The sequence below is a fragment of the Equus asinus genome, chromosome 22 (assembly GCF_041296235.1).
Source record: "Equus asinus isolate D_3611 breed Donkey chromosome 22, EquAss-T2T_v2, whole genome shotgun sequence".
Classification (NCBI taxonomy): Eukaryota; Metazoa; Chordata; class Mammalia; order Perissodactyla; family Equidae; genus Equus; species Equus asinus.
Genome location: NC_091811.1, coordinates 18,310,963 through 18,320,797, shown reverse-complemented (window position 1 = coordinate 18,320,797; position 9,835 = coordinate 18,310,963). Strand labels below are relative to the sequence as shown.

At 46.9% G+C, this 9,835-nt stretch overlaps 1 protein-coding gene across 8 annotated transcripts; it reads left to right on the top strand.

Annotated features, from left to right (window-relative positions):
• The first annotated feature begins 1,894 nt into the window (after positions 1 to 1,894).
• On the top strand, positions 1,895 to 9,453 carry ING4 (inhibitor of growth family member 4). Of its 8 annotated transcripts, XM_014866570.3 has the most exons (9): positions 1,910 to 1,981; positions 5,195 to 5,266; positions 5,758 to 5,863; positions 7,246 to 7,412; positions 7,591 to 7,705; positions 7,869 to 7,977; positions 8,227 to 8,374; positions 8,645 to 8,706; positions 8,815 to 9,453. In XM_014866570.3, the coding sequence occupies exons 4-9, from the start codon at positions 7,284 to 7,286 to the stop codon at positions 8,852 to 8,854; spliced, it is 603 nt and encodes a 200-aa protein (XP_014722056.1). In that variant the 5' UTR covers positions 1,910 to 1,981; positions 5,195 to 5,266; positions 5,758 to 5,863; positions 7,246 to 7,283; the 3' UTR covers positions 8,855 to 9,453. The 8 variants fall into 8 exon arrangements, with proteins under 8 accessions (XP_014722054.1, XP_044612180.1, XP_014722053.1 ...); XM_014866568.3 differs by lacking the exon at positions 5,758 to 5,863 and having other exon boundaries at positions 1,895 to 1,981; positions 7,591 to 7,696; positions 7,872 to 7,977; XM_044756245.2 differs by lacking the exon at positions 5,758 to 5,863 and having other exon boundaries at positions 1,895 to 1,981; positions 7,591 to 7,696.
• Positions 9,454 to 9,835: the final 382 nt, after the last annotated feature.

Below are 9,835 nucleotides of genomic sequence, written 5' to 3'. Positions count from 1 at the left end.
AGCAGTGGAAGCATGGCTTCTTGAAGGATCTATACCCTGCCTGAGCATCAGTGGGCTCCGTGCTAATTGCAGTTGGCATGTGTGTACATGCATGTATTCATCATTCTGTGGCACCTAGAACCAGAGGTTTCCCGTGGTGGAAAACATAACCAGGATCGAATAAAGACACAGGACAGTTGTAGTGCCAAGGAGTAGAGTGTGGTCAGGAAACCTGGACTTCAGCCCTGGCTCTGCCATCAGCGAGTGCTGGCCAAGATGCTTCTTCAGCTGTTAAATGAAGGGATTGGACTAGATTATTCCTTTTTGAGAATTAAAAACCTTTAGGCACTGAAAGAGTGACAGCTCCCCATCTGATACTGCGGCTCTCCTCCATGGGACTGCTGGGCACCCATGCTCATTACCTAGTGGAGGGTGGATAGCAAAGGAATGCCCACTTAATTTAGGACTCTGTCTCCTGTGTGGGCATCCAAAATAGTCTCAGTCTGTAGTGTGTTTCTAATGAATGTAGCACGTATGACCAAATGTGCTAGTGTCTGTTAGCTTCCCAAATATTTACTGGTTTTGCCCCTGCTCTCACCAACTCTTGAAAAGGCCCTGACGGCCCTACCTTCATCACAGGCGTGAGATCCAGAGTCTGCTCTTTCTAAGGATACATTCGCACTCATAGCAACAATCCTATGAGGTAGGTACTGTTATTCTCATTTTATAGAGAAGGAAATAGGCACAGACATTAAATTACTTACCCAGGGGTGTGACACTTATAATTTAGAGTGAAGTCGTCTAGATTCTGTTGCTGTATCTTACCACCCCTGCTCAGTAGTAAACGTGGGGTTTCGCCTTATCCTTCCTCATGTATTTGGTCTAAAGTACGTGGCTGAAAACTTCCATAAAACCTGCCATGTGACACTCGTAATTACCAAGAATGTGTGCATTAGAGGTGACAGTGACCTCCCAAACACTGTCTTACTAACACCGCTGTTGGCTTATGGGCTTTGAGCTCCGTTTCCCTAGTGTGGAGGCAGCCCTTCATGCACTCGATTGCCGTCCATCTCGATGAAAAACGTGGTTTTCTTTTACTGTCGGGTGGTGGCTGGCACCTAACTGGCCCGGTTGTGACAGAGCGCCAAGCCCCAATCCTCTCAGGATCACGGGGCTAGTTAACGTCATATATAAACTCGAATAAAAGGAGACAAAACAGGAGGGCAAGACCACAAGTACTCTGTCATTTTATATGTGAGAATGTGTTCCAGTGTTCAAGGACAGGAACCCTGACAAAAGGTGTGGAGAATTATAGCTTCATTGTGTGACTCTTTATATTTATAAGTAGAGTTTATAAATAGTGAATTTTTTTCCAAGTTAAAAAATAACCCTGGGGAGTTGGTGTTCGTGCGACCGAACAGAAAAGCGGAGGGTCTAAATCTCGCAACACCAGCGACACCTCCCAACTTCCTTAAGAAACTAGCTACCTTGGAGAGTCTTGATTCGTGGGACCTGCGGTGGGCACCAGATGCATATTTTGCAAAAGGGGAATAAGATTCTTCAGTTGCTGAAAAAGGATATTTCTGTAATACAATCCTAAAGTGACAAGTGTTGTTTCTCTCATTACCGCAAATTCCCGTTTTGGAGGGAAAAAAAGTTTGATAGAGAATGCAAAATGGCGACCTCCAGCGACGTCATGCCCGCCGCGGTCGCGTCCTGGGGTCGCAGTGAGGGCGGAAGCGGGCTAAAGCCGCCTCAGGGCGCTTGGTTACCAGCCGTCGTGGCTCCCTACGCAAAAGGGCAAGTTTCAACGTCGGGCGGATGTGTCCTGGCGGAGAACTTAGTGAGGGCGGAAGTCCTCCTTGTAAGGGCGGAAAGGCTCTACCCCAAGAATAATAGCTTCAGCGCCCGTCGCGTTTAGGTCACTTCCGGGGCGGATCGGAAGTTGCTTTGTTTTGCTTCAAGATGGCTGCGGGGATGTATTTGGAACATTATCTGGACAGTAAGAGCAGGCTGGAGGAGGGGGTCAGGGGTCATAGAGTGGTGGGGGGCATCGGGGCTGAGAAGATCTATGGCCCCGAAGTCCCGGTGGTAAGAGGGTCACAATTGTGAAGGGGTTCTGTGAGAGAAAGGGTGGGAGGCTATTAAGAAGGAGGGGGCGGGGCAGCAGGGTTGAGGCCTCGCTTTGGGGTGTAGACGAGGGAGGGGCTGCGCGGTGGGGCTGAGACACGTCTCTTGAACGGGTAACGGGCGTAGCTGGGAAGATATTTGCTGTCCCCATCTTTAGGGTCTCCAGCCTCAGGATGTTTTTTGTTGTTTTTTTCAAAATGGTTCCGAATCTGTCGTTTTGGTATATCACCCACTACCATTTGGAGCAGCGACAACGACCTGCTCGCGGCTCCTCCGCTCAGTTGTTTCTCAGAAGCGGCTTTTCATGGGGATGGGGGGTTGTGAGTGACCACTGTCATGTGATGAACTGGAACGTTTCTCTACTTGGAGTAAAAATCCAATTCCCACGAAATGGAAATCTGGTGTTACGTTTGCCATTCGTGTAACCCACCCCTTCACAAACCTGTCATCCTCTATGCTTACATTTGTCTTACAGTATTGAAAGTCATTCATTCGTTCATTTATTCATTGAGGTCCTGCTATGGGTCAGACATAATGGCAGGTACTGAGGATATACGAAAATGAGTAAGACACAGCCTCTGCCCTCAAGAGCTCATAGTCTAGTAGGAAACAGATTCTGCTAATAAGTAATTATAAAACATTGTGACAAGTGAAATAATAGAAATACATTAAAAGGACAGTTGGTGACACTGGAGAAAGAGGAACTAATTACTGGGGATGTAGGTAAAGATTTTCAGAGGATGTGATGTTTGAATATAGTCTTGAAGCTTGAGTGTTTGTTTGTCAGTGTGGGGAGGGAAAGGGAATCGCAGGTTGAGGGAAGCATCAGCAAAGGTATGATGGGTTTGTGGCAAGGTCAGGGAGAAGTGAGGTCAGAGTGCTAGGTATATAAGACTCAAAAGTCAGAAGACTGGAAAGTGAGACCGGCGAAAGAGTCTAGGGCTAGATTGTGCAAGGTCTGTTAAGCTAAGAAGCTTGCACTTTAAAGATTTTATTTTTCCTTTTTCTCCCCAAAGCCCCCCAGTACATAGTTGTATATTTTTAGTTGTGGGTCCTTCTAGTTGTGGCGTGCGGGACACTGCCTCAGCATGGCCTGATGGGCAGCGCCATGTTCATGCCCAGGATCCGAACCGGCGAAACCCTGGGCCGCTGCAGCAGAGCGCGCAAACTTAATCATTCGGCCACAGGGCCGGCCCTGAAGCTTGCACTTTAAATAGTGAGGAACCAACAGCTTTTTAAAATAGAGTGGTTTTTATAAAGGAAGATAACTAATGTGTGATACACTGGAGCATGATAACATTGGTAATAGGGAGATCAATTAGTGGTAACAGTCCAGGTCAGAGATGAGGACTTGATCTCAGGGAGTGACATATGACAGGACTGACTGAATGAACAATGGAGAGAGAAGGAAGAATCTAAGGTGGCCTCTCGATTTCCTGCTTGGGAAGTGAGGTAGACAATATATCAACAAGACAGGAAATTCAGGAGTTAACAGCAATATATTTAATTCAGTTTGGACTTACGCATAGGAATGATAATTGTATCCATGAATGTGAATGAGATTGAGATCATTCAGGGAAAGCAAGTGGAATGAGAAAGTGAGAGGATTAAAGTGTAATCTTAAGAAAAACACCAAAGTTTAAGGAATAGGCTAAGGAAACGTCAGTGTTGGAATTACCAGAAAGTATATGATGAGATTTGGAATCCTAAGAAGAAGAAAGTTACTCGAGGGAGAGAAGATGGTAGCAACTGTTGCGACGTAATATTTAGGATAGGACTGATAACAGATCATTTGAGCTGGTAAGTTGTTGGTGACTTAATCTCAGTAAACTGGTGGTGGCAGACCTGAGGTTATAGGTTAAAGTAGTGGAGGCATTTTAAAAGTTTGAAGTGGAGTCGTGGGAAGAGATTTTTCTTTTGTGAGAGAGACTTAAGTAATTCATGCACTTATTCAGGTATTTATTGAGGACCCTCTGTATACAAGTCATAGTTCTAAACATTAGGGAAATAGGAGAGAAGAAGACAGGCATGTCCAGCCCTTTGGAGGGCCAGGGAGGCAGATACCAAATAACTAACTACACAGTTAGTTATTTAATTAGAATTGGATAAATGCCAAAAAGGGTAGAGCTAGAATAACTTGACAGCATAATCCAGGGCACTTGCTGAAGTCTGGGGAAGTCAGGGTTGAGCTGAACTTGGAAGAATGAAGAGGAATGTGCCAGAAGGTTTGGTGGAGGTGGGGTGAAGAAGCCTGGGCAGTGCAGTCCAGGCAGAGGGGGCAGCATGTGGAAAGCCGAGTGGCAGGAAGAGCCCTGGCAGGTTCGAGGCACTCTGGAAAGGGCAGTATGATCGGAGCGAAGAGAGCACAAAGGGGCGGCTGACATGAGTTAAGGCTCCTGTGAGGTAAGCAAGGGCCAGAAAGTGCAGAACAGGAATAGGAATAGTGCAATAGGAAGTTATTGGAGGTTACATGCAGGAGAGTGACTTGATCAGATTTGCTTTTTTAAAAAGAACATTCTGGCTACTATATGGAGAGCATATTGGAAGTATGTGTATGATGACTGGTGGAGGATACAGAAGGGTATTTCTAAGTTGTGGGCAAGGAGTTTGGAGGCAGAGATTGAAAATAAAGGAAAGAAGGGGGTGGCCCAGTGGCGCAACATTTAAGTTCGGGGTGTCCCACTTAGGTGGCCCAGGGTTTGTTGGTTTGGATCCCAGGCACAGACCTATGCCCCGCTCATCAAGCCATGCTGTGGCAGGCATCCTACATATAACATTGAGGAAAATGGGTGCAAATGTTAGCTCGGAGCCACTCTTCCTCAAGAAAAAAAAAAGGGGGAAGGGCTGATTTGTAGAGTAAGGTCACTGAAGGGAGAAAGAGTGGGAAAGCTGTGAAGAGGTGGAGAGGTTAGCTGTGGAGAGGGGCAGACACAGGCTGTTCTGAGAAAGGAATGATGAACACTGTCACAGATAAATCCAGCGGTTCAAAGGACGGAAAACCAAGTCCTGTTTTGGACCTGTACTTTGAAAGCAGCTATAAGGCCTGTGCAGTCCAGTGATCCTCAGTTTCTCCTCTTCTCCCTAGGTATTGAAAACCTCCCCTTTGAACTGCAGAGGAACTTTCAGCTTATGAGGGACCTGGACCAAAGAACAGAGGGTATGTAGAGAGTGAGGATCCCATGTGTATGATGATCATTTCTTTTTCTGTTTGGTGTTACCATATCATCTGGTCTGATCTGGAGAACTGTGGCTTCTCTCTCTCTTTTTAACTCTCTTGCAATTCTTAAAAGGAGAGTAATGATGATCCACATTTCTGTATCAGCTTTTCCATAACAAATGGAGTATTGCAACAATGCCTCAAGAATTCAGAGATGCTCTGTTCTCTGTGTCTCCCTCAAGAAGAATACAAAAAACCAGAGTCCACTCTAGAATCATTTCTGTTCTGCATGTTCAGTATATTTACAGGAAGACTAGAATGTTTCTACTTCACTGGATTGTTAACGTTAACTATCACAAAATTCACTGTGGCTTTAGACTGCAACTCATGTTGGTAGACAGGAGCTTTCATGTAGGAGAAGTTCTTAAAAAGAATGAAAAAAAACCCCAAAGCAGCAATTAACGTCAGGATCTCTACACTGTATTCTTCAGCCTTACAGAAGCACTAGATACCGTCTGTGGCCTTCCTTGGACATTGAGCAAGTTTGGCTGCATTGAGGCATTCACTTGGAGCCTGAGGCTACACTGCAGTGGTCAGGTTGGTCTCTTCAGGGTCAAAGATGTCTCCTGGAACTGTCCCCCATGCCTGCTGAAGGATATATAGGTCTGACTAAGAAAGCTTCCATCCTTACATAGCCGTGTTCAAGGATGTAACAAGCTGGTGTTAGAATACCTAAAGCTGTCATTTAAGTGACTCTGGGTAAGTTTATTTGTGAAAAGTGAACATCATCTAAAATCCTGGAGAACTTGTCATCTCCTGAGAACTGCCTGGTGATGCCGAGAGCCAGCTTGCTTTCTTTGTAACACAGTTCCAGCTCCCGAGTTCGTGCATGGGAAGACCAGTCGGAAGTTACTGAACTACATGCTTTCTCAGCGTCCTCCAGGGGCCTCGAATGAAGTGGAGCATGAACATAGCGTGTGCAGATCCTTCCTGTTCTCTGTTGCTGCACTATGTTACAGGCATACTTTTGTCTCTTTCCATCGACATTACCTATGAGTCCTACCAAATAGCAGGCAGTAGACATCTCCAGTCTCACTGTCTTGGGACACCACCAGCCTTCCAATATTAAATTGTTTAGAGTGATAGCTAAGATGAACAAACAGAAAAAAAGTGATGGGAAATATAAACAAGTTGCAGATGATGAGCGAAATAGGGTGGGCAGTAAGTAGAAAAACTGTTACATGAGTAAACTTGGACTTAACTTTAAATGATGAGATACAGATGTACAGGCTTGGAAACCGGCCGCAGCAGATGACCCAGCCTGGTTTACAGCACTCAGAGCTATTGTGGGATTTTTTTTTTTTTGAGGAAGATTAGCCCTGAGCTAACTACTGCCAGTCCTCTCTTTTGCTGAGGAAGCCTGGCCCTGAGCTAACATCGTGCCCATCTTCCTCTGCTTTATACATGGACGCCTACCACAGCATGGTGTGCCAAGCAGTGCCATGTCCGCACCCGGGATCCGAACCGGCAAACCCTGGGCCGCTGAGAAGCAGAACGTGTGAACTTAACCGCTGCGATACCGGGCCAGCCCCAGTGGGATGTTTTTAAGATGAGAAACCAGGCAGCTTTTGAGACAAAATTCATGGTTCAAGGAGCAGCAAGCCCTACAAAGAAGCACCAGACATCAACAAAAATATACTTCATATTAGTGCAGTGTACAAAGAATCCTTCATTATGTTTCAATAATTTAAGTTCCAACTATGATAGCAATGTTTTCAGCACCTGAAGCCACCTTTAAAACAAATATTGTCAATACATTGCATTACTTGAGTACATGGCACAGTACCTATGAACGCTCAGTACATTTTAGTTCGAAGGTTATGATGGTCAATGGAAAAGGCCCAAGGAACAAGAGGAAGAAGTGTATTTCAACTAGCCACTCAGGGGCCATTGTGACCAGGCCTCTGTCTCTGTTGTAGACCTGAAGGCTGAAATTGACAAGTTGGCCACTGAGTATATGAGTAGCGCCCGCAACCTGAGCTCCGAGGAAAAATTGGCCCTTCTCAAACAGATCCAGGAAGCCTATGGCAAGTGCAAGGAATTTGGTGACGACAAGGTGCAGCTTGCCATGCAGACCTATGAGATGGTATGGCCCTGTTCATGGCTCCCCACCTACCTCCCATCTATTCCTTGGGGTCTAGACCCCTCCTTCAGCTGTGTTGGGATCTGTTTTGGGTCTGGGAGATCCACAGAATCTGCCTTAGCCTCTTTTCTTTCACTGAAACCAGCCATGTACCTCTTCCTTCTCCTTCCTTCCCACCCAGGTGGACAAACACATTCGGCGACTGGACACAGACCTGGCCCGTTTTGAGGCTGACTTGAAGGAGAAACAGATTGAGTCCAGTGACTATGACAGCTCTTCCAGCAAAGGCAAAAAGAGTGAGGAGGGGGGCGGGGCTGTGAGAGGTGGGGTGAGGATTCAGAGGGAGAAGCCGGCTCTTTAGCTATGAGGGAGGGGCACCAGGTTGGAAAGAGGGGGAGGAAGGAGGACTTAACCCATCTTTCTGTTTCCCTGCCTTCTGGCTTTCCCCCTCTTTCCTAGAAGGCCGGACTCAAAAGGAGAAGAAAGCTGCCCGTGCTCGTTCCAAAGGGAAAAACTCAGATGAAGAAGCCCCCAAGGCTGCCCAGAAAAAGTTAAAACTCGTGCGCACGTGAGTGTATCAGGGAGCACTTTGCCAAATGACCTACTCTCCTCTTCTGCCGCCTCACTCCCACCCCACACTGTCGCTTGCCACTTTATCTTCTGTGCCAATAACTCTTCTCCTTATCATGTTGGTGTCTGCTGGAGGTAGAAGCCGCAGATCACTTGCCCCACCAGGATCCCCTTCCACCACCTTGGAGAGTCTCAAGTTGTAGCCTTCCTTCCTGCAGTGACACTTTCTCTTCCTTTTGGCACGCAGAAGTCCTGAGTATGGGATGCCCTCAGTGACCTTTGGCAGTGTCCACCCCTCTGATGTGTTGGATATGCCTGTGGATCCCAACGAACCCACCTATTGCCTTTGTCACCAGGTCTCCTATGGAGAGATGATTGGCTGTGACAACCCTGATGTGAGAGCCATTTTGCCTCATGATGGGGTCTTCTGGGGGACGTGAAGGGAGTGGGTACAAAAGGGGAAAAAAATGATTGAATAGTGGGACTTCAGGACATGAGGAAGGTGATTAGAGTTGGTTGGCCTTGGGACCTCCAAGAATTCTTCAAAGGGATAGATTCCTTAGGAGTAGTCCCTAAGGACTCCTAAGGAATCTGTTGGGGGCTTCTTTTCTTTCCTCTGCTCCATCCTGACCCCTGACTACTACTCCTTCTATCTTCTTTTCTAGTGTTCCATCGAGTGGTTCCACTTTGCCTGTGTGGGGCTGACAACCAAGCCTCGGGGGAAGTGGTGAGTGAGAGAGTTGTAGGAGTTGGACTGCCCCGCAGCTGAGTGGTAGAGGGCATTCTCCCTTTCACCCACTTTCTCCCTCCCCTTCTCTGTCATGTTCCTTTCTAGGTTTTGCCCACGCTGCTCCCAAGAACGGAAGAAGAAATAGATAAGGGCCTTGGATTCCAACAGAGTTTCTTCCACATCCCCTGACCTGGGCTAGTGGGGAGAGGAATGCCTGTGCTGGGGCCAGGGGGCTCAGGGGGAAGTGGATGGTGCAGTCACCCCTTCTCCTCCCCCTCCCCACTCCTGGTGCTGAGGCTGCATCCACACCCTGGTAGGGAGGGGTGCCGCAGCCATAATGGTATGTGCTCTCATTCAGCCCGCCCCCTTCAGAGGGAAGTGGTCTTGCCCACTGTCCTTTTGCCTCCATGCTGAGGTTGGTGCTGTATTTCTGAGGGATGGTCCTCTGAACTCCCCTTGCTTTGTATTTAAGGACTGGGGCATGGGGGCACTCCCCCAGCCCTCCTAATTCACTCCCCCGTGGGGGCACTATGGTGTGATAAACTTTCTTTGTTCTCTTTCTGCTTTTCCCATGGGCTCCCCAACATCATCTGGGCTGTGGCCCTAGTTGAAGGGGTACCCCTTCCTCTGTGCCAAGAGGATTCAATTCATCCTGGCCTTGTGAATGGGAAAGGGGGCAAGGTGGAATGCAGATAACTCACATGTAAAAGAATTTGGGTAGGTGAATAAAAGCTATACATGTTGGCCTGCTGTGTTTATTCTAGAGACACTTTTTTAGTGCATGTGCTAAGCATTTTTTGGCATCCTCTGGGTTGGATAAGAGGTGAGAGGATGACAAGCCAGAAGTAGAACAAGACATGGGACCAAAAGTGGTACCTCTATACCAGAATCTACAAGTTCTCAACTTGGGAAAGATGAAGCGGGCTGACGGGGGTGTGCTTCAGACCAGGGGTTTCCAAAACTTTTTAAATTGTGCATCTTTTCTCCATAAAACATCTTCTACTTAATTTCCAATAAATGCGTATTTGTATTTTATACATGTACTATTATGCTGAATATTAGCTTGATTTCTTATTTTAAACACAAAATAGAAAAACATTTCCCCTACTCCAATGGATTGTCTCTC